Consider the following 24115-nt stretch of genomic DNA (forward strand, 5'->3'; position numbering starts at 1 on the left):
GGATTGCCCTGGCCCAGATGCAGGACCCCGAGATGCCCAAGGCATCCCGATGCCCTGGCTCCAGCGTTTTTCCAGTTCTACCGCATCCATTCTGAGACCCAGACAAGAACTGCATCCAGCAATTCAAAATGTGAACAAATTACAGATTTATACCGTGACATAATTATATCGTTGTGGATTTTTTGAAATTGATCTTAATAATTCCTGAATTCAGCTAGGATTTGACTGACCCTCTACTGAGCTTAGAGCAATTATTTTTGGAGCTCCACTAACCAGATTCAGCCACCATGGGAGCACTTCATCATATAATCACATCAGGAGGTGAAGACGCATCGAAGTGCTGGCCCAACTCCCTAACGAGAAGAAAAGCCAACAACAGACAATGCTCAGTTCAAACTGCAAAACACTTTCTACTTGAGTGCCGACTTCATGTCGCATGGCAGCCAACACTAGTATCAGTGACAGTCAGGCAAGGTCTAAGCACCGAATAGGCAGGGAACCAGAGCGCGCCCACAGGAGCACTTAATACTCACAGGTTATACCTGGACAAGGACTTCACCCAGGAGCACTCTGAGCAAGTGAAATCATCTCAAAGTCGCTGAGAACTTGTACAGCATGGATAGGATGCTGGGGGGGGTGTGTGTGTGGGGGGGAAGTCATCCTTAATGCTACAAAGGGAAAGAAGAGCTGGGAGAAGAAAAGGCGCCATGGGGCTGGACTAAACAATTTTGAGAGATCCCTTCCAACTTCAAATATTTTCTGATTTTGTTGTATAGACCTATCACTACCTTAATTCCTGGAGAATTCTGGCATGACGTCCTTCTAAGTAGGTAGAAGAAAACAAGGATAAGAGCAATAGCCAAAAGGAATTTATTAGATCAGTCTAAAGACAACTTCCCTCTAGTAAAGCGTATGAAGTCACACGCGGAGGGCTTGAGGGGGAAATAAAAGAGCAAAATGAGGGGAGATCTAGACCTTTATAAAGCTATAAGGAGGTCTTACACATCCTCATAAGCTTGTATGAAAGACACTGTCTGAATGAAGTTAAAGGTAGATGAAAAGTGGATGAAAAAAACAAAACAACAACTTTGAAGCACAAAGAGAAAGGATCCCTCCTGGATTTACTACTATACAATGTTTTTATTACACTGAAAGGTGGGATTAATTTTTTTTTCCTCTTTTTAAATGTAACTCAATGCACAAGTTTCTACGTTTGGGTAGGAATAATAACCTGCATGTTGCAAAACGAAACAAGTCATCGTACTGAGGATTATACATAAGAACGTACACCAAGGCACAGAGAAAACCCGCCAATCCACCCCAGAATTCATGAGCACCTCTGACAGTTTCTGAGCCCTGCTTGGGTCATCACACTGCCAAGCAGTGAAGAATGACCCAGGGAAGAGAAATAACAACGATCAGTGACCTAGAGATTGTGACTATGAGAAAGGGTTTCAAAATCTAGGTGCTAGCCTTCAGAATACTGAAGAGAAACACAGACAAGTATGTAAAAGTCCCCTCCAAAAACCTAACAAAAACATTTCATATCTACCATATATAATAAACAGCTGCAAGGCTGAGTATAAGCAATTGGAAAGTTTTGACAGTGAGGATACTCTAAGCAGTAGAATAGGCTGCATTAGGAAGTTCGGGTATTTTTACCACCACAGTTACAGGTTAGACATGTCTGACTAATTTTTCGTAACAAATGTCCTATTTTAAAAATAAACTGGATGAGATCCTTCCCAATGCTATTTTTCTCTTATAGCATCTGAGTACTTCAAGAACATTAGTGCACTAATTTTAAAGATACCTTAAAAGACACATCTCCAAGTCACAGTGCTTCATTAATACCTTACTTTACCATAGCAAGCTGTACTTCACACGGAGCACTGAGACTGACCGATCCCTAAGAGTCAGAGCACAAGCTGGTTACCAGGAAATAGAAATCACCTCTGAAAAGTCTGATTGAACCTACTTATTGGTGGTAACGGAAGAGCACAGAGAATTTGAGTTCCATTTCAATTTCTCAACAAGAATGTGATCTGTAACACCAAACATTTCTGTACCTGTTACTAAACTGTAACAACCTGCGCAGCTGAAATCTACTTCTTCAACGGCCACTGGAACAACTAATGTGCCATGTAAGTCATAAAAACCACTCCTCTGCTAAAAGTCAAGACCATGTTTCAAATACATGGAGACACTGGAGCGTTCTTCAGAAAGGAAAACAGAGTTCAGCACCGGCATTTTCTTTCAGGTCTGAGAAAACGTTTTTGGTCTTGTTGATATTCAGTGCCTGGAGATATACATTTCAAAAATTTTATCTAAATGGCTGAAGTTGAAGGAAGGAAAAAAAAAGTCTGTTCCAGTTTAAAAAAGACAAGAATGATTACAACATGTATTCAGCAATATAACAGTTATCAAATAAAAAGGAGGAGCTCTAGCTTGAATGAGAGGATGCTTTTAATAGCAATAAAAGAAAAACCAAAATCAGTCTTAAGGCAACTAAATGGGGATCAATCAATTGTAATGCTGCTGTTCACAATGTAGTTGCGTGGCTTTACTTTGAGTTAAACATCATAGAGAACCAGAAAGGGCTTGAGAAACAGGGGCAGTTCCCCACAGATACTGCTTTTTAGGGCTGTCCTTTTCCCCTCTCCTACCGGTATACTGTTTTGACTTGAATAACTTTCGTATCCTTTGTGCAGTTACACATAAGCACAACAGAAAGCCCTTCAAGATGGGTGAAGTGAACACACAAGTAATTCATACGTTAAGTTACCTTTGTTACAAAGACTTCTATCTTACCTCTATCAGCCCCCTGCAAATATTAGTTTCCTGCCTTAAAAGCATCACCCCTACAATAGTGAAGCCTCGAGGATGGCACTGAAAAGGAGCATCCCTTTTGTTTGAAGGCACTTTCTCAGTTCTCATCCAGGTAAGAATTTATTTCCATTTGGCAGTCACAAGATTATTAAGAGCCTAGTACTAGGTAAAAAGATAACTACACCAACTATGTTCGTAATACTAAAGAATCTCCAGCAAAATGACTGTAGCCTTAAAAAAGCACTCAGCTTAAACTGGTGAAAGTCCCACTGTGCTGATGAGAAACCTTACCCCTCCTGCTGCCACCCGTGTGGCTGTGTCCCAGCAAGCCAACCAGGGACCCAAATGCTAACTGCTCACACATGCACACTTTTTTTCTTGCTTTCAAATGTGTTAGCTCTTTACAGAGGCATACAAGCCCGCCACAACAGAGGTGATGGATATGAACATGGGAAAGGCGTGGGTAGCGAAAAGGAAATTGCCCCTTTCCAGGGCAGCAGGGAGCTATGGAAATGTTTAATGACCAGCTGAGGTTGATCTTGGATTTCTTTTCTTGGATAAACCAGAGATTGTAGCATCAGAGTAGCATTTACACCCTCGGATGATATGGTTAACTAACACTGATTTATATGCTCCAAACCCAGAACATTCCTTGGAAGTTAGATAAACCACACACAAATTGCAAGCAATTTTTGAAGGGTCTATACTGCCTCTATGTAGTTACAGGACAGAAATATTTATTGCGTTTGGCATGGAAGTTGCAGTCTGTAAGCACTGGGCAAAAAACAGAAGTGGGTGAGCAGCAGAGCACCAGATAGCAGGCGAATTCTTTCTTTTCCTTTCCCAATAAATTATATACAAAGGTGAACAGCTGTCACACTGACATTTCAGATCTGAAATATAGTTAAGAGCAAGTTATAACTAAGGCAAAGAAAATGAATGTCAGAAAGTTCTGTTATTTCAAATTTCAGATAAGCTCTTTAGCCCTAGGGTTAATCAGAGAGCTAGAGAGCTCTGTTTGGAGTATAACTTCTTACCAGAAAAATGTTTCTTTGCATAGTATGTGTGTAAACACGCACAAGTAAGGGTATATGTATTTATATAAATAATATGGCACACCTTTAATTCATTGCCCAGGGTAATCAAAATACTAGTGGTCCGTCAGAGAGCCGCCTTCTTCCTGTATTAAGCAACCCCAATTAACGAGAGGAACCATCTGAGCAGCATATCCTGCAAAGCTGCTCCACAACCTCATGCAGCCAGCAAGGTTTCTGACCTTTGCAAGAGGTACCTGTTAGAGATGCAGGTCCTTCATGGCAAAGCTACCTGCTGCATGCTATTTCCAAACAGTGCCCAGCTGTCAGGTCGACTCAGCCATCAATAATACCAAGCAAATCCGATCAAACCCTGACATATCCCTGCTTAGCATGCTGCCAGATTGCATGCAGCCGTGGAAGTTGAATAATGGATGTTATAACAAAACGAAAACAAGCTCTCATTATCTCTAGTCTACTAGTGCATTTCTCATTACAGTCAAATGATACCAATGAGAATTCCAAGTCTTTTACCTCCACGTAGAGTCAAAGATCCTGCACTGCTGCTAGGAACATACATGTAGCTGCTTCAGAAGGTCAAAATATTTCAAGTGGGGGATGCTGGTCCATCCAAGGGCCAGCTGGCAGCAACATTTCTGAACAGGACACAGAGTGTCCCAGTAAAAGGGCTTTTCTTTCCATAGCTAACATCACTTCCCTCTGCAGAACGGCTAAATACCAACAAATTCAAGCTGTTCCTGTCTTCAAGCTGAGGCAGAGACATCATGATTTGATCACAGCCACAAAAAAAAAAGAAGAGAAGCACGATCAGCCCCCAGAAGGCCTTAACTAACAGATCAATATGAAGTAAAAAAAAGCAGTAGAGAGAATCATGCACTAACTGGATTTAGCCTACAGGGGTTCTTCAATGTTTCTCCTTAAGTGTTTAAATCACTAAGAAAAGACCTAACACACCTCACAGAGAAGTTTACTTTAACGTTAATTCCACAAACACTGGAAACGGACACACTTCATACAGCCACACACAAACAGGACATATCTTCTGATCAAAATCTGTTTTGTAATCAAAATCTTGATTGCTTCATTTGTGGGGAGAGAGAAGGTGGATCAAGAAATATAAACATAGTTAGAAATTATGTAGCTCCAAATTCCAAGTTTAAATATGATCCCACAGAGATTATTTTCAGAGAATGAAGACTAGCTATAACATCCCTAGCCACTTTATGGGACAAAATAAGATACTTGCAGCTGCATATTGCTTAATAAAATTACTTTTAAAATCAGAACCATTTATCTGCCTGCCAGCACATGTTTACAAAGTAATGGGACTGCCTTTCCTACCCTAGACCCAAAAAGGCTATATTTAAGAATCTGTGCTTTTATTTCACAAACTCCAAGACGTGCCATGGCCTGTGCATCCTCTGCAGAATTTCAAATCAGACCAACCCAAGATCACACAAGACACTCTGTTTATTGGGCTAATGCTGTGAGAAGGACATAAGTTCATAGTGCAATTGCCAGGACAATAGATACTATACATAAGGCAGGATCATTAAGGACAGAATTTCCTTTGATTTGTACAGAAAGCCCATTGCCAGTAAGTCAGAAATGGGAGCATTCAATCTCATTGCTATGAATAAATGAAGCATGCAGAAGAATAGGCAGTGTTTGGGTTCCAACAGAAAAGTATTCAGTTAAACCATATATTTCATTTGCTCAGACATTTCATGTACAGTGTTGAGCATTCAAGTTGCTTCTTTGTCCCCCTTCTCTAGCCAAGTAACAGGAGTACGAAAGACATTCGGGAGCAACAGTGGAAGAAAAGGCTTTGTTAGTCTTTTAGATCTCTAAGTAACTGCCATGTTATAGCATAAGGTTGTTAGTTGATTTCGTCTTTCCAAGCCAGAAACGGGTCTGCATCCTGTACCCCAGACATATTTCTCTCTATCATACTTACCCATTTGCTCTACAATTTCAGGTGGAAACACTCGTGAAGCAAAAGCTCGTCGGAAAATATCTGAGAATTCTTTGTCAAGGCCACCAATGCCCATTTTCTCAAAATTCCAGTCTGGGTTGATGATCGACTGGCGGTTCTCCTTGGTCTTTGATTTACCTGTAAAAAAAAAAAAAAAAAAAGCCATTTCAAACATGTGGCACAGCAGAATTACAGCAAATAAAAAAGTACAAACACCAGAAAGGCTCCGCCAGGTCAGACCCATGTCCAGGTAAATCAATGTTCACTTGCAGACATTAGTTTGGAGGACTCATTGTAACAAGGACGCCGAACCAGCTCCTCAGCTTGCTTAGTGCACTATTTCCCCAGCCTTTACCTGTTCCTGTTCATGGACTTCAAGCCAGCAATTGCTCTTACTCATTTAATAATCCTCAATGGATTTCTCTGCCACAAATTTATCTAGGCCCCCTTGAACCTATGTAAACTTAGAACACCCTGCAGCATTTGGTTCACCCTCTTTCAGGCCACCTCAGGTAGCATCAGACTTGGCCTGCGTTCTCCTCGGTTGTACCTTTTCCAGACACAACAGTCGTAACTCGCCCTTCAGTCCTTACACAGTTGCTGCTCCACACTTGAGCATCCGTGTTGCTCTCCTCCCAGTCTTCTCTATTTCTGCTACACCCTTTGAGAAACAGGCAGACCCAAACTGTGCACACCGAGGTTTGTCTGCATTTTAAATACAGGTGCAAAATTATGCTACGCTTCGTTCATACTTCTTTATTAAGAGGTAATACTTCTTAACGTCTACGCTTAATAATTCTTAACAAGAGCCAGGCAGCTTCCGAGCACGGGCCCAGCATTTCCTTAAGTCTCTCATACCTGGGATCTTGGCCTTAAGTAGCAATTATATTTGACTGAAGTTAGGAATGTTTTTCCTCCCACGCATCACTTTATGTTTATTTATATTGAATTTCCTCTGCCATTTTATTTCTTAGTCACTCAGCCCCACAGGACCAAGCTTTGTCACCTCATTACTCAGCCTTTATTCCAGCTTATTTAATAATTATAATGAAAAGCAAAGGCCCCAGCAGAGATTCATGCTGAACTCCACCGGCACTGGCTATTTACCTCTAGCCTTTCATTGTTCATCCATCTCTGTTTAGTTTCTATTTAAAGAAACTTCAATAAGGAATCGCTGAAAGACTTTTGAAAAATAAGCAGACTATGTCAGCTCTTATCCCCGTGTCTTCTGATTCCTGTAACAAATTCCAGTGGGATCATGAGGTAGGACTTCCCTTACAGGAAGACAGGCTGACCCTTCCCAGCGTATCACCTTTATATAGATATCAGTGAATTTGATTCTTTATTACAGTTTGGGTTGATTATTTTTTTTCCCTGTGCGGATTTCAGGTTCAAAGATCTGTAGCTTTCCAGACCTTTTGTGGAATCCTTCTGAATTCTCCTCTGCTCTGCTCTCAGGAGACCCCACCAGGAGCAGAGTGTTCAGCTCTGGGGCCCCCAAAAAGACGTGGAGCTGTTCGAGTGGGTGCAGAGGAGACCATGAGGATGCTCAGGGGCTGGAGCAGCTCCACGGTGGAGTCAGGCTGAGGGCGTTGGGGTTGTTCAGCCTGGAGAGGAAAAGGCTCTGGGGAAAGCTTACAGGGGCCCTCCAGTGCCTGAAGAGGGTTTACAGGAAAGCTGTGAAAGACGGACTTTCTGCTTTTTGTGTGGTGACAGGACAAGCGGGAATGGTTTCAAGCTAAAAGAGGGCAGATTTAGGCTAGCTATTAGGAAGAAATTCTTTACTATGAAGGTGGTGAGGCCCTGGCCCAGGCTGCCCCGAGGAGCTGTGGGTGCCCCATCCCTGGAGGTGCCCAAGGCCGGGCTGGATGGGGCTGGGGGCAGCCTGGACTGGCGGGAGGGGCCCTGCCCACGGCAGGTGTTGGAATTAGATGGTCTTTAAGGTTCCTTCCAACCCAAACCTTTCTAGGATTCTGTGACTGACAGCACACTTGCCATCTTCCAGTCCTCAGACACCAGAACAATTTTAAGCAAGGTTACACAAAACCATTACAAGTTCAGTTATTTCACCTTTGAGTTCCTTTGCAACTCAGGAGAATAAAAGCCAGTCCTGGCAAACTACCACTGCTCATTTTCCCCATTTGTTTGATTACCTCTGCTAGAGATGCTTCAAGTTGAGCCAGATTCCCTAAGCACAGGTTTAGCAGTCTCTGTGCAATATTCTAACAGCCCTCCTTTCCCTTTTGCTGACAAAATCCGCATAAGTTCTAGTCTTACAGAACTCCCTGCTCCCTTTTCAGAGAAGCTTAAAAGTAATTAGTACATTTAGGATGTAGACAATAAGCACAAATACTACAATAAGTGTACAGCTGAGATGCTAACAGACAGATCCACGTAGACTTGCCTTAAATTTGTGTGAGGGGAATTTATAAACAAGCACTGATACTCACATGAGTTAGATCAACATGTCTGAATGGCTTTTAGCAACAGCACTTTGTTTAGCTACCAGAGAAACTAACAGCAATATTAAAAGCCCAGGGAAGAATCAAAGATTCTCAAAATAATCTTAATTCTTGCTGCAATTGAATGTCATGTATTTTCTGGGACATGCACAGTGTCAATCCTCTACAGGATTGGCCCCGGGAACAAAACACCCCCTAACTTTACACATCTAGAAGTGCAGTAAGCACGCTAAACAGAAGTTCCATGTTTGCTGAACTAGACCACTAATAATCTTGGTTTAAATACACCTAGAAGAAACACTTTAATTCTTAGGTCAACAAAATAAACAAGAGCATGCCTCTAACACAGTAGGGACAACATTTTACCAGCTCTAACATCCAGCACTAACACACAGAACCACGCAGGACAGCAGTGATCATTTGGTTCACTGATGGCTATATATTTACCATCTCATTGCTCCACTGCAGTCTTCAGACCAGACCCCTCAGCCAGGCATGTTACTTTTCCTCCAGAACTTGGCCTACACTCCCCCCTTCTGGCTGCATCTGATCACAATAAAATTCTCACAGATTGAACTAAAACATCATCATCTGTTGGTTTTACAACACAATTTCATACTACGTACAGGAAACTGAATTAGCATTATTTCTTTTTAACGATCACAATTCTTATCTGCTGAAGAAAATAATGGCCATTAATGAAAGCAGTCCTCAATGACACTTATTTTATTTTTATCTCCTCTCCCAGAATTTAATTATTCACAACTTTACAATTCTCCAGAGACTAACAAAGCACATTAAGTAGCTCTGCCTCAGATCAATGAGGAGATTACATAAAGTAGCAATCAGAAGGAAGTAAATTGAGGCATAAGCAACTCTTTTGTCTTGTCTGCAGGCAATGAAATAAAATCGCAGTGAAGGATTCCTATTTCCAATCAATTAACGCTCCCATGGGAGCGCTCTTCACACCTATCCAGGCTAGAAAGAAGATCGCAGGTCATTTTATGGCTTTGAATATTGACCAAATAAAATACCATTGCTTGCTCTGATGTAATAAATTGGATTATGTTAATATTCACCTCCAGCTGTCCAATCAAAACATGGTAAAAACTAAATGGACTGTAACCATGTAATTGCAGGCATGAAATAGCTGTTCATGCAAACTTCATTCAGTGCTCTTAGAACTTGTATCCTTGTTAATATGCTTAATTAGTCATTTACAACCCCATCCCACAGGTCTCCTGTGCTTGTTTTATTTTCCCCAGTACAGATAAGTGGCTGTACTTTCAGATAAAAACGTCCATGTAAGATGCAAGATGTGAGGTTACAGAACAGCTTCTGTCTCCCCCCTTCTACAACAACTGTAGCTTGTTAAGCAGACAACTACAGAGCACGAAGTCACAGCCTCGCACTTAAGGAAAGTTAATACTTTAGTGCAGGGTCAAAACTGACTCTGCCACGGCTCCTGCAATGCTGAATGAGTTAAATTATCTTGTTCTAAGTGGCTATTAGCCTCACGTTTTATTTCTGTACCAAATACTCAAAGTACTGAGTACTCACAGTCAAGCAGAGCTGTTCTTTGAACACAAACCTACTACAAAAACCCTAATTGTTGGACAAGTCGCTGAGCTGAGCTACCCAGGCTCACTGAGTCTTCACTCACAGCACCCTTCATCTGCTGCAAGGGCCCTGCCACTTATCTGTGGAAGAGCAGCAGCAAAAACAAAAGATTTCTTAGTTCATGGGCTCCAGTTAAAGGAAATAAAGAGGAAAAAACATAAGAAAAAAGAAAAATTAAATTCCTGTACTGAGCAGACATTCTTATCATACTCAGCAAGGAATGCCTAGAGCCATCTTACCACCAAGGGAGGCATCTTTAACTACAGGCTTACTAAGTATTGTCGACTTCATAACACAGATAGGAAAAGGAACAGCCAGACTAGTAGTGTCTACCTGTTCCGCAGGGCAGCCAGCATGACCCCAGGGAGCATACACAGCCACCTGCAGGGAAGGTGCCCTCACTGCCCACTCTGTGGTCCAGGTCCCCTAACATTCAAGCTGGTGGGTCTGTGGGAAAGCACCAGACTCATCTCAAGCTCTACATGAGTTTAATTCTAAATGAATGTAAGGAGGATGCATCAATTATTCCCTATTTGTTTGCCAGTAAAATCTGGAATTGTACACAAAGATTTGTTTTCCTGAGACTTTAGAACATGCTTCTTAAAACAAAAAGTTCATAGTTTTGGTTAATATACTTACATTAATCTAATGCTTTGTTAACGTGTAAACAGTTAATACAGATCTCACATAATAAAAATGCTGTGCTTTATTTTGCAGCTGTCATCAATTTCTGAAGAGCAAGATTTTCAGAAGTCAAGAAAAATGAAGTGCTCTTCTAGCCTTCTAGCATCTTTTTAAGGTTCTCCTTGGAGAAGAGATCTCATTAGAGATAGGACTGTCAGAAGCTTTGCACTTATTCTGAAATGTTTGCTTCTCGTTCAAAAAAGTTCTCACTTTCCCTTTTCTCCACTGTTTAAAGTTAAACAGGTGTTGGCTTGTTAGTGTTCCTAAAAATATAATTCTCTGATGTTTAAAGAGTTAAAACATTTCAACTAGCTGCTGTATTTCACTGGAACTCCTGGTCCATGGTGTCTCTCTAATCCAGCCTTATGAGTCCAGAGCAGTCAGGCTAACCTCCCCTCTTCTGACACAATTTGTTATCGTCTGTCTCTCAACAATGGACACCCTTCTCCTTGCACTGTGTATTTCAGATACGCCATGGCAATAAGCACGGCAAGAGGCCCGCAGAACTGCCCTAGCCCCTCAGCCAGCTGTGGAGCTACACAGTGGGCTGACAGCAGCTTCCATACAGCCCCTGCTAGAAGCAGCAGTCTGTAGGAGGGATAGCACCTTCTCAGCGCAGTGGGTTCCCATAGACACCTGGCCATGTACTAACTGCATTCTAAAAGATCTGTGAAAGGTTCCTAGGAGATCAAGTACAATCATCTGCTAGTTTAAACTGATACCTAGGAGGCATTTTAAGACGGGCTTTTCAATATATTAGGTCATTTCATATAATAGGAAGAAAAACTTTTGATATACAAGTCCTTGAGGCCTGAAAAACAGCAAACTTCAAGTAGTACAAGCAGTATTTGTCTCTTTGGATAAAGATGCACTTACCGATCAAATTGAGAGAGGAGTTCTCAGCTTTTTCAAAGGCCACTTGACTATTTCCAAGAACCAAACCAACCTCAATCTGAAAAAGGGAAAGAACCAAATAGTTACATTTAAGCTATTAGACTCAACTTCAGATTCTTCTTCCGTATCTCCAAGCAGATCTCAGCAGGAAAGAAACAGCTGGAAAAGCTCTAGTACAAAAGTTTTTGGAAGGAACGTGAAATACCAACACATCCTCTAAAACCAATTTTATTAACAATTATTTAACTCTGAATGCAGTAGTTCATTGGGTATAATAAGCTGGCCTTTTTAAGTTGTTTGTTTAGTTCATAACCAACTGTTTTATTTCAGCAAGGTCTAGAAAGAGAAAAAAAGTATGTGCACAGTGTACAAAAGGAAAATCAAAACTCGACAAAAAGGCTCAAGAGAGAAGGTTTCCACAAATTAGCATATAAAGTCCAAAAGATACTCCTTGTATCTCATCCAACTCTGCACTTTAGTGGGTGCCGCTCTAAGCTCCCAACTACACAAGCACACGAGACTGCATGAAACTGAAGACACTTATCTTCTCCAAGGAAAAAGAAGCAGCCAGATGGAACCAAAGTAACTTCTCCAAATGCGAGTAACCTCAGTTCCTCTTTGTACCAACACCTGCTCCGTACTTGAGCCTCTGCAAACCCTAGGGAATGAACATGAATTCCTGTGTCCCTACCTTCTGTTTTTTACTTGCTCCAGACTCTCCTTTGAGGATGCTGGGATCCATACCTTCCATGTCCTTTACCAACAGGCCAAAAAGTTTGTCATTAAAACTGAACACAAGCTGTGGAAAGAAGAAACAGAAGTTGATTTTAAGTAATTAAAATGCTAATAAGATTTTGACAAAGCTGGTAAGATTTGAAGAGAAAAAGGCCTGAGGACAAAGCTTACCCCCCCACAAATTCTACTTCTTTTTATTCTGTAAAGGTTGGGCATACTCAACACGTCCTTTTCATGTCCCATACTTAAGGATTACAGAACAAAAAAAAGCACACCATGAAGTCAAGTGGAAAAATACAAAGAATTGCCTTCCTCCAAGAAAAAACTTCTTTTCCCTTCTTTGTTTCAAGAACAAATCAGTTCAAATCTTTTTGATGTTTCATTTTTCAGTTTGACAAGGGTACCTCAAAAACAGTGCTAGAGTGGCACTAGACAGAATGAACTTTAAGACAAGTAACAGAATGAACATTAAGAGAAGTGGGGTCCCATCGCACAGAGCATGCTGTCTCCTTTCCTCCAAGATTACATTTGCAACTGATTTAAGATTCAGGCCCTGCATGTTGCAAACTACCCTCATAGAAAGCCCTCAATCTGTCCTGAGAATGTGACAAACCAGAGGCTATCGCAGAAGTTCTTAGGGGCAGAAACCGATCTGTTACAGAGCTGAGAGGCTCTATTATAGGGATTTCTGAAAACTGATGTTCCTAAGTCAAATGTTTCACAACTATCTTACCACTGGAAGCCGTAGAGCAGTAATGAATGTTACAACAAAATACACTGCACACCAAAGATGCTATGGAGAATTAATTAAAGCTGGCATTCATTTCTAATTTTGTATATAAGGAAGACAAAAGTCACTTCTCAAAAGATTCCAGGAGCTGCCATGTTTATCGCCAACCAGGCCAAGGTGCAGAGAGAACCCAGGTTTCTCAAGCCGTTTTTCCTCACAAAGATACATTTTTTTGGCTAAAGAAAAGGCAGATTTTAAACCACTCTGCTTCTGCTTTCAGTGAAAGTCACAATGGTTCAACATTTATGAAAATACCAATCACACAATAAACAATTTCTGCTTCTTAGCTGACCTCTGCAGCTAAAGTCTAATTACTTAGATACTCTTCAGTATTTTATATCATTGCTTATACAAGCACTTAAGTGTTACTTAAGATCTTTTTAGCCTTTAAAAGAAAGAACAAAACCAAAACAAAATCACACCTGCTGGCCTATTGAGAAGGCTTGGCTGTTGAACTGCTGGATGAATTCTGCAGCCATCTTGTCTGTGTCATAGGGGTTGGAGTCAATGTTCTTCTTCTGCAGAAAATCTATCTCAATTGTCATCGTGCCAATACACTGCTTAGCCTTGTCGAAAGTATATAAGGAAACTGTAAAAATAAAAATATATAAAAATATTAAAAAACAACACATTTCATAAAGCAAGGTCTCCTCACAATCTATTAAACATGCTGTATGTTTAGCAGTGCATGTTCTTCCATTCTGAATCATTATTTTATAAAATTGAATATCCCGTTTCAGATAGAAAACCTCATTTCTCTTGCATCCTTCTTCTACTACAAGAGAAAAACCACAGCAAATTTATCTCTACTGAGAATCCCTGCATTTCTTTAAAGTCTCTAATAATGTCCTTTAAAACAGCTCAAACACGAGCCTTGGGGATAAGGACAGTGAAAGCAAGTTCACACACACTGTAGAACCACAATAGCTTCCCTCAGCATCTAAGACTTTGGAAGATATCTTCAGAAAGCCCAAAGGAAGCATGTCTTACCTGAAAAAGCAACAACCAGAGGTCATAATTGTTTTCCAGTAGCAAGAAATTGACTAGCTTGTCTGCAAACGAGGTGGCAGAAAGTTAAATTATATTACTGCACTTGAACCTGCAGATAAACTATCTGGCTTCTACAGCCCAGAGTGAGGCACCAACCACCCTTCCTCTCTGACACAGGGAACAGCCCCTGCCCCTGAGGCACGCTTGGGCCCATCCCAGCTTTCCCCAGGACACCTCCAGCAACCCAGAACCAACTGAACGGCCCTTGGAAGTGGGCAGAAAGCAAAGTGACAAAGTTACTTCGCTGCCATTGCCAACTGCCTCCAGTCCCTGCAGCTCTCAAGTTACATCAGGTCAAACCAGGAGGATGCTTGGGACCGTTGCTGCTGGAGGAAGGAGGATAAAAAGGAAAGAAGAGCACAGCTCACGTCAGGGCTACTGCCTCGGAGGCGATTAGAAAGGCAGGATCTCACAAAGCAGGCACTCCTAATAACTCACAAAGGACAGAAGCAGTTTCTCCAGAACACTGAAGTACATTACAGGCTTGCTTTGAATCTGGAGAAGAAAGTCCTGTCTGATACAGAAGTCACAGCTAAAGTAAAGCAGTAGGAGGCGAATAAGGGAAATGCACCTCTCGCACGGCTTGCTGTATCCCATCACGCCTCTCAGCAACAGAATGGTTCCAGTCAAATCCTGCAGACTTCTGGGAAGATGGCAGGTTAATACCCGTATCCACCATGCCATGAGACAGGACACGCTCACATACAGGGAAGGAAAAGAACCTGCCTCTTGCTTAAGATGAAACCAGAAGACACGTAGGTCATCACAGCACGCACGTTTAACAGCCTTCCCTGGCACACAAGGCCACCTCGAAATGAGCTACCAAAGAAAGACCTGGGAAATAGGGTGAAGAAGAAACACTAAACCCCTTCCTGAACTGAGGTATCTTTAATAGCTTGGTAAGGGATATGGCAGCAGGGCAATCACATAAGCCACTGCTAATGAGGGAGAGACGTGGGTCCTGTGAGGGAGCACCGGGAGCTTTACCTTTGGGTTGCTGCAGGGCGGTGACTTCCCTTCGCCGGCCTCACCTCACAGCCTTGTCAGACAAAAGCTTCTGGACAGAACACCCCAGAACCGAGGTGTCAGCAGGCCAGGGGCAGTCCTCACAGAGGGGTCCCCTCACAGAGGGGACTGAGCACTGGGGAGGCCTGAGGACAGGTTCTGTGGGGACAGAGAACCCCACTGCGGCCCTGTCAGCAACACGCAGCAGCAGCTACAAAACCCTGCCAAGTCCTCACACCAGAGAGGCAGGCTGAGAAGAGAGACATCCCCGTGCTGAGACAGAGCCAGCACCTCCAGCACGACACAGGAGCTGGCAAAGCCGAGCTGCACTAAAGCCAGACGCCAGCACCCACCTCAGGGGCTCAGCACCGAGTCCCCTTTCCCCAAAGGCACGGTCTCGAGATCTGCTCACCTGGGAAGCCTGCGGGCTCAGCAGCACTGTCCCGCTAAGCACAGGACTGCACCTTTAAACTGCCCTTAAAGCACAGCTCTCACATTACAAGACAGAAAGGGAGAACAAGACAGAAAGGGAGCCCTGGTGAGTCACTCATTTTCTGAATGCCTCCCTATCCGTAGAATAGCTTTACAGATCCTTTATACTCAGCAGGCAGTCGTATGACATTTAGTCACCCTGCTTGAAATTACTTCACATTTTTTAAAAAACAAAACACATTCCCACAGAGTTTGTGAGTTTCTAGCAGGGTCTCGTAGAAGTACAATCACAAATCTGTTCTAACAACTGATCGTGCTAAATATTAGTGTTCATTTCCCCACATAATTTTCATATTAAAAAGCATTTATTGTTAAGCCAGCTGGCACATGTTACTGATCAACAAACAAACAAGGGTGAGAAAGAAGCTAATCCTGAGTCTGCCCCCAACCTCAGAAAAATAAAAGGGGGGGTGATTCTTCAGTTTAAAAAAAAAATTTAACTCAGCTACCAAAAAGAAACAACTTCAAAGCAATACCTATGAGGCATCTTGTGCACAGAGGCAAACATACCCACTCCAGCTTGTCACTACAGAAAGGGATCGACAGAGTTCATACTGCTCACCCAAGTAATGATCCATCCCCATGACCTCGTTGAGACCAAAGGAGCTGGGAAAATCACCAGACAAGGGTGAGCCTCCCTAACTGCTTCACATCCACAGCTTTACCAGAGGTAACTGTGTGCAAGTGAAGGACAGATCATGCAAGCTGAGAGATGCAAATCAGCCTCTTTGAACATTAGCAAAGATTCATCAGGCTCCATTAAATTTGAGCAGTGGAATACAAATCTTCAGTTTGCATGAACTCAAAATGCAGCCCTTTCCCTTCATCACAATGCAGAATCCTTCACTTGTCAAAATTGGCATCATAGTGCCCTTGAGCAGAAAGGCATTTACTGCTTAACATGTTCAAAAGGGGAGTGACAGCAAGAAGCTATAGATTTCAGCCTTCCTGTGGACGGTCTGTCCACGAGCTGAGCACCAAACACAGTGAGACACACAAACAATACCAATCAGGCACCAAGCAAACAAAAAATCAATGAAAAGACTCGGGGCTCTCAAAAGCACTGTTCTGCAGCACTGGCCTGTGGATGGCATACCTTAAGCGTAACTTGCATGAGGAGACATCCTCTTTTTATTTTATTTTTAAAAAAGCAACTACACTCTGCAGCTGAATTTGCATATGTATTCTCACAGAGTCATTTATGTTTCTGGTACAGTGAAGTACCTTTGACCTGAAAGGCATTTGTTTAATAAAGCGCCTAAACATACAGGAACTATGCACACTGGTCTCAATTTTGCAGCTTCCCGATCAAGAAACACTGAAGAGAACACAGAAGTGTAAATGCCAGCCTCATCACTGACTGGCAGAAAATACTCATGCCTCCCACGTTCCTGCGAGAGCTCAGGTTAAACAGGAGGGCAAGAAACTCTATAAATGAGTATGTACAAACACCAACATTCAAATGACTCTTTGCATGAGAAATACGCTGCTCTTGCTGGAGTCACCTGACAGGCACACCGTGGTGTTTTCCTGCACAGGGTCATGATTTCCTGCACTCCAGCATGCTTGACATTGACATTAAGAAAACCAGCGTTACCTTTTGAGATTATATCCATATGTTGATGATCTGGAGGCTCTCCCTTAAGCAATATTCCTGTCAGTATCAGTGAAAACATCAGTGCTATTCACAAATCTCACCACGCCAGCAAATCCAGAGCAGACTGCCGGCCTTTGACAGCTCTTAAAACTTCACCATTCTCAAAGTTTAGGCACAAAGAATATTCTCAACTACAACATCAACTTTCTGCTAGCTGGTAAGTGTTCTCCAAAGCCACAAGGACAGACCACCCAGCATACACGTTCAACGTTCACATCTGTGGGGACACTGAAGTTCCATACAGAGGTAAACTGGAAGATGTCTGAAGATAAGTCAAAATACTTGTCTAGGTTTTGCAAATTTTAAGAGACGAGAAACCTGCAGACACAGGGGCAACTCCCTCTAACCAACGAGGGCCCCACATTACTTGAAGAAGGGTTGAAAGTCTGGGATTTTCCAACTCAGTTTCACTTCAGTATGGAAGCACAGAATCCATCATGATCACGCTGCGGTCTGACTTACCTTCTATCTCTTGTCCAATGGAAAGTCCAGCCCATTTTCTCTGTAAGAACAAGGCAGAAACTTCAGAAATCTCATCTTTCAATAGAACACATCTACTCAAAGCCAGCATCCTTACTTAGCAAAACAGCTCCCACCTCCCCACCATGAGAACCCTAAGAAGATAAAAAGGACAGAACCAGACCTTATAAAGACCCTCAAATTAACAGGAAACAAGTCAAAATAAAGGTATCATTTCTATTAATAATCCTATTTTCTGACCTTGGGAGGTGATCCTGTCCCATTTCCTTCATATTATTACTCACCCCACTGTCTTGGATGTTAAAGTTATCATACAGGACGTTTTAGAGTTTTTTGTGGGTTGTTTTTGTTGTTGTTAGGGGCTTTTTTTTTTTTTTTTTTTTGACATTCTGCTTCCATCCTACTAAAGCTCCGTTGATGATCAATCATAGAAGAGGTAGCACAACAGGCAAGAAAGGCTACTTGTGAATTATTTTAAAGGCTTACATGTAAAGAGTAGTTGTAGGAAATTGTTACAATGTGAAGTTATAACTTAAAAAAATTAAAATTTGTTCAGAGAACTAGTAAGAATGGAGCTTTTCAAAACCATTAGCTTCCTTCAAACTCCTTTAAAAAGATTTGTGCAGCACAGAACTACATGAGAAGTAGGAAATGGTTCAGTAACTATGTGATGTGAAAATCCATGACCTTTACAATGCCGGAAGTTATTGTTCAATAATTGCAAAAATGGTATTTTTCCAATGGTTCTTGTGACACAGACTGGCTAGTGTGTATTTACAGTCCACATTCCAGGTGATGCAGTATTCACCATCTCTTAAATATCTCAACCTTAGAGAGGCACGAATCACGAAAGTATATAAGTATCATTACAGAAGGCTCCGCTAAAATTGCGTTTGAAATGTTGTTGTTCGTGGTTATTTATGTTTGGCTTCTTATCCTAGAAGGAACAAGTCTGGTAGAAGGCATACAATGACCTTTAAAAAAAAATAAATGAAAATTTCCCCATGCTTCCTCTCGAATATGTTCACGGTTCAAAACTGGAGTTAGGCTTAAGGAAAGAATTCCCTTGGCTAACAGGGATCCACCTGTTAGAATCAAAGCCCAGAACAGGAAGTCTTACGTGCACTTACTGGTAATCCTGAGAAAGTAAAAACAAACTATTTTTCCATACTTAATCTCATTCTTTACAGCTGTTTAACTGCATGGCCAGTAAGAATTCCTCCCTTCCTCTTGAGACTCCAGTTCTTCAGCAAAAGATATCCTAAACTCACCTCCGCCTGAAATATCAAGCACCAGGGACCACCAGTGCAAGAACGGTGGGCCAGCATACCAGTACTCCCATGATTCTTAGGCTTCGCTTGAACCCTCCAAGTTAAGGCTATCACCAGCTTTTGGAACAGGAAGGAAAGCTAAGTTCAGCTAGAATGATTGTTTTGGATGTTGTCTGTGGCAAGAGGTACAGCTCAATCCCTGTGTTCATCTGGGTACTTTCTGCTAGGAAGTTTGTCATCACAACACTGCCCTTCATCTTTTGCTCTTCTCTCCAGTATACAAAATTTCCCATGGTTCTTACTATTTAAGCTTGAGAGTTCAGATTATTACAACCTGAAGGTGGTCAAGAACTTGATGTACGTAACAAATGCAGACCAGACTTCCTTGGAGTTCTCAGAGCCTCAGTGTCCATTACATGACCCTCCATGAATACATGAGATGGGACTTGAGGTAAACTTGTATTTTGTGTAACATTGGCTGCAGTTATCCAAAGCTTTAACAAATACTGGAAGTTGAACCCCAGCACTAGGAACACTCAAACAGAACATTCATCTACCAGCAGCTGTAACGCCTACTACCAGAGGCGCTTTTTAGGGGCAAGCAAACTACCTCATACCTTAGCAGAACTTTCTCAGATCAACAATAACTACCGGAATCTAAGAAAAGAAAAATCAATTCTAGACCACAAATACATTTATTTCAACTCTGTGATACAAATAACTTCTACTGATAGCTGGTTTTCAGTTTTGGCATCATAAATCTTAACTGGACATATGGTAACTTAACATTCTCTGCACCCACTCATCCGGACAAATTTGAATTTGAACAACACGTCAAAAAGCAAAAAGTGGTTTTGGGGCCTATGCCAAGTCATCTGTTGAGGAAAAAGTCTGTTTGCAGCACAGACACTCAGCAGAGACTCAGCTTCTAGACTAGTTACTAGCAGACAAATACAGAAGCATTAAGCCAGTGACCATGTTTGTTGCTGTTCTGTATTATGCAACTCACTGTGTAAGTCAGTTGATGGCTACAAGATTAATTTTTCTACTTAGAAGTTAATTGTATCAATTATTTATTCTAAGCACCATTTAGCATGCAGTAACTTGACTTAATTAAGAAAGAGGTGACTAGTTAAATCTATTTTATGCATTTAATTGCACATCTCCTCTAGAAATCCTAACACTCAATATAGTCAAGAAAACTTCCTGCAGGTCTTTGAAGGAGAAACACAGCAAAGAAAACCCTCTAAAACAAAGGAAAACCAGAGAACAATACAAATTCAAAACCAATAGCAGACATTGCTTATGCTTTTCTTTTTGAAAGTTTGTTTCTGGTGGGTTTTAAAAAGATTAAATTATACCTTTCCTAGTATTTTCCAGAATATGCTAAACATACCAAGGAATATAATCAAGCTCGCTTCAGCTATAGTAAATGCCTCTTTGAACTTTTGCTTTCAGAAATCGAATTTGCAGTACACATTTATGGAGGCATCTCCCTCCAATTAGTCTAGCTATCTTCAATCCAAATTTCAAAAGACATTTTGCTTATTCTACAGGAAAACAGTAAGTCAAACCAGGCAGTACCTGGGGCAAGCTGAACGCGATGCTGCCAGGAACAACAGAGGAATGGGTTCTCAGCGTGAAAATGTATTTGTGGTTGGGAGAAGTCTTCACAACAACATGTCTAGAAGAGAGAACAGTATTTTACTCCAATATATATCCCTGTGCATTGCTCCCAGCGCTAGGAGAATTCAAAAGAGATGAGCCAGCTTATACCTGGTCCTGTAACAGGAAAAAAAATAAAGGCTAATAATTACTATTTAAGTTCCCCCCCCCCCCCCCCCAGTAGCCTTTTACTTCAGGAATTGCTCTGTACAAACGCGATAGAACCAAACTATAACCACAAAGACAAAGGCTGCTATATTTAAAATCAACACCAGGTTCACCCCTCAAGCATATAACACCAAAACGATAAGATTTTACCCCAACACAAGTAATATATATATCCCAGCTGAGATTTTCATATGAAATAGATGCAAAGCCTATAAAAGGATCTTAGCACATTGGTTAGAAGTTTGATCACTGAAAAAATAGAAGCAAGTCCTGTACAAGAGTAAAATCCAATAGGCACTGAGGCTGTCCCTCCCATTTGCTAGGACCTACAGCTCCTTGCACAGGACCTGAAGACCAGAAACACTACTATTAAAACAGAACAATACAAACAAACCACCAGAAGCAGACAGAGGCAGCAACTGCACGTGCCTGTCTGTCACCCTCAAAAGCTAAGCCATCAGGAAGGGAAATACCCAAAACCTATGCCTGATAGCTCTTACCATACGATAGGCAGACTTCTTTTTGGCATACAAAAGCAAAACAAAAGGAAGATGGGATTTGTGCGCGCTGGCAGCAGGGGCAATGGCCGAATCAGGTTTGTTCCTTGCAGCTGCCTGCAGTTCGACGACCTGCAGGAGGCACGAGGCCACCGACTGCTGTGACCTGTGGTGTCCCCTCTTCCTGAGCCTCTTATCCATGGTTAGAAATTGAGGGCTAGACATGTCACGCTAACAGCCAAAGCCTGCATTCCCAGCCATCCTCCCCCCTGCCAGTGAACGTGCTACACACACATGCTCCACGTATCTTCGTTTGCGCACGCACAGTGACTCCAGCACCATCCAAAAGCAGATCTGCACATACACACGTTGGCTACGCTGCACATGCACGACAGCTTCAGCCACGTGGAGAGAGCACGCGGTCCTCTGAGACTAGAGGAAACATGTGGCCTGCAGACCAAGATGACCAGCCATCACTAGCTTCAGTGCGCACACAGGGCAGCTCGCAAAACCTTGCGGGAATTTCTGCACTGGTGGCACAGCAGGGTAAGAAAGCATTTGAAACGCAGCGGTACGTACGTGCCTGCTCCATCAGGCGGACAAGTGATTTGGTTCTTTACTGGTTCTGACCCTAAGTCACCCACTGGTGCCCCAACCCCAGCGGTAGGGATGTACGCCCTTCCTTCCCCATTTCCTCCTGCCCCAAGCTCAAACCCAGAAACCTGTTCGGTAGTTTGGTTCCTTGCAAGTCTTAGCAAGGGAGAAAAAGGCATTTAAGGTGGCTTCGTGGTGATCATGGAAGCCTTCTGAGGACTGGAAGAAAGCAGATGTTACTCCTATCCTCAAGAAGGGCAAGGAGGAGGATCCAAGGAACTACAAGGCTGGTCAGCCTCGCCTTACACCTGGGAACCAAAACACACTGGAAACCAAACACACTGAAGGACAAGAAAGCAACTGGGAGCAGTCACCATGAGTTTACAAAGGGGAAATCTGTCCTCACCAAGCCCAGCTTCAGACAGGCACCGGCCGAGTACCCCAGGTACACGTACCAGGGCCAACACCATCTCAATGCTACCTTAAACCTGGGTGACAGCACAGAGCATCCCCCTGACAGGTCTGCAGGTGGCACAAAACCAGGAGGACAGGCTGACCCATCTGATGGCTGTGCTCCCATTCAGCAGGGCTTGGTCTGGAGATGTGGGCTGACACAAACACCACGGAGTTCAACCAAAGGAAACGCAAAGTCCTGCAGCAGCACGGGTTGGGGCCAACTGGCCAGGAAGCAGCTTTGCGGGCAAGGGGCTGGGATGCTGGCAGACGGGCTGAGCACGAGCCAGCGCCGTGCCCTTGCAGCACCAATGACCGACATCAGGTTGGGCTGCTGTAGGAAGAGCCAAGGGCGACCGTCCTTCCAGACCGTACGTTGCTCCAAGGGCTGTTTTGTTTTAAATCTGTAATAGGGAATAGATAGTGTGTTCAGCCCTGGGGCCTCCAGCACAAGCAGGACATGGACCTACTAGAACGAGTCCAGAGGAGGGCCATGAAGATGAGCAAAGGGCTGAGCACCTTTGCTGCAGAGACAGGCTGAGGGCATTGGGGGTGTGCAGCCTGCAGAAGGGAAGGCTCCAGGGAGAGCTTATGGCAGCCTTCCTGTACCTAAAGGGGGCTGGGGAGGGACCCTTTGTCAGGGAGTGTGGTGATAGAACAAGGGGGAACAGCTTTAAACTGAAAGACAGGAGATTTAGATTACATATAAGGAAGAACTTATTTCCTAAGAGGGTGGTGAGGCCCTGGCCCTCACAAAAACCTCTCCCAGCACACCGGACAGCACAGCCTGACAGAGGTCAAATAGATGTCCAGAAAGGGGGAAAAAAGAGAGTGAGAAAAGAAAAAATAAATCAGCTTTCTGAAAAAAAAAACTATAGCCAAATAATAAGATTAGAAAAGGTCAAATCCTGACAGACTCTTCAAGAACAGCCACATCTCAGCAACAGCAGAAGCAGAGAGTTTCCCACAGACTGCAAGAAACCGAAGTATTAAGAACATTCAAAATATGGCAACAGCAGGAAAATGAAAATGCACTTTCCAACATTCATGTTCACCAGGAAGAAGCTTGGAGAGCTTATGGAGACTCATGGGGAAAATCTCCACCTCTTTAACAGCTTCTGCTTATAACCTAATAAAAGGAGTAATGAGTCACCAGGGCCAGCTATTTCCCAAGAGCTCTGATGGATGAAATTGCTGCTCTAATTCACGGCCAAAGCCTTGCCTGAAACCATCAGCACCAAAGCACGACTGTAACGCAGGTTCTTAAGGGCTCCCAGGGAATACCACCAGTCAGTAAGCCTGCTGGCCAGGCTGAGCAAGCCAACAGAAACCGTAACAGGTAACAACTAATGGACATGCGGGTTAATATTATGTTGGTGAAGAAAGAACGCGGTTCTTGTACAGGAGAGGATACCTTGCACATCTTTGTGAAGGACCCAATGAGCATCTTAAGAATTCACTAAGTATCTGCCCATGTTGTTACAGGAATCCTCCTCTGGTAGACGCTGGAAACCCATGCACATTATCCAGCAAGGTTCTTCAACCCAGATAACTAAACTGGCATGAGATAACAGGGATGGTTTCCCCATATAAAAGACAGGAATAGAGGTAAGAATAATTAGTCAGTTGTCAATGGAAAAAAAATGCCATTCACATAAAATGCCCTGGCTTCCTCCCAGACTGCTGTCCCATTCACTGTCCGGTTGCTTTCAGCATCTGCTTCTCTCTCCAAAATACTT

At 42.7% G+C, this 24115-nt stretch overlaps 1 protein-coding gene across 4 annotated transcripts in view; it reads right to left on the reverse strand.

The window, feature by feature from the left end:
• Positions 1-24115, reverse strand: part of NSF (N-ethylmaleimide sensitive factor, vesicle fusing ATPase) — a 78124-nt gene that overhangs the window by 39699 nt on the left and 14310 nt on the right. For all 4 annotated transcript variants that reach the window (XM_040536439.1, XM_040536441.1, XM_040536440.1 and 1 more), the window contains 6 exons: positions 20584-20683; positions 17711-17750; positions 13467-13633; positions 12211-12318; positions 11502-11577; positions 5842-5997 (listed from right to left, as the gene is read on the reverse strand). In XM_040536439.1, the coding sequence (XP_040392373.1) occupies positions 5842-5997; positions 11502-11577; positions 12211-12318; positions 13467-13633; positions 17711-17750; positions 20584-20683 (647 nt within the window). The remainder of the gene's footprint in view (positions 1-5841; positions 5998-11501; positions 11578-12210; positions 12319-13466; positions 13634-17710; positions 17751-20583; positions 20684-24115) is intronic.

This window comes from Cygnus olor, chromosome 25 (assembly GCF_009769625.2).
Source record: "Cygnus olor isolate bCygOlo1 chromosome 25, bCygOlo1.pri.v2, whole genome shotgun sequence".
NCBI lineage: Eukaryota > Metazoa > Chordata > Aves > Anseriformes > Anatidae > Cygnus > Cygnus olor.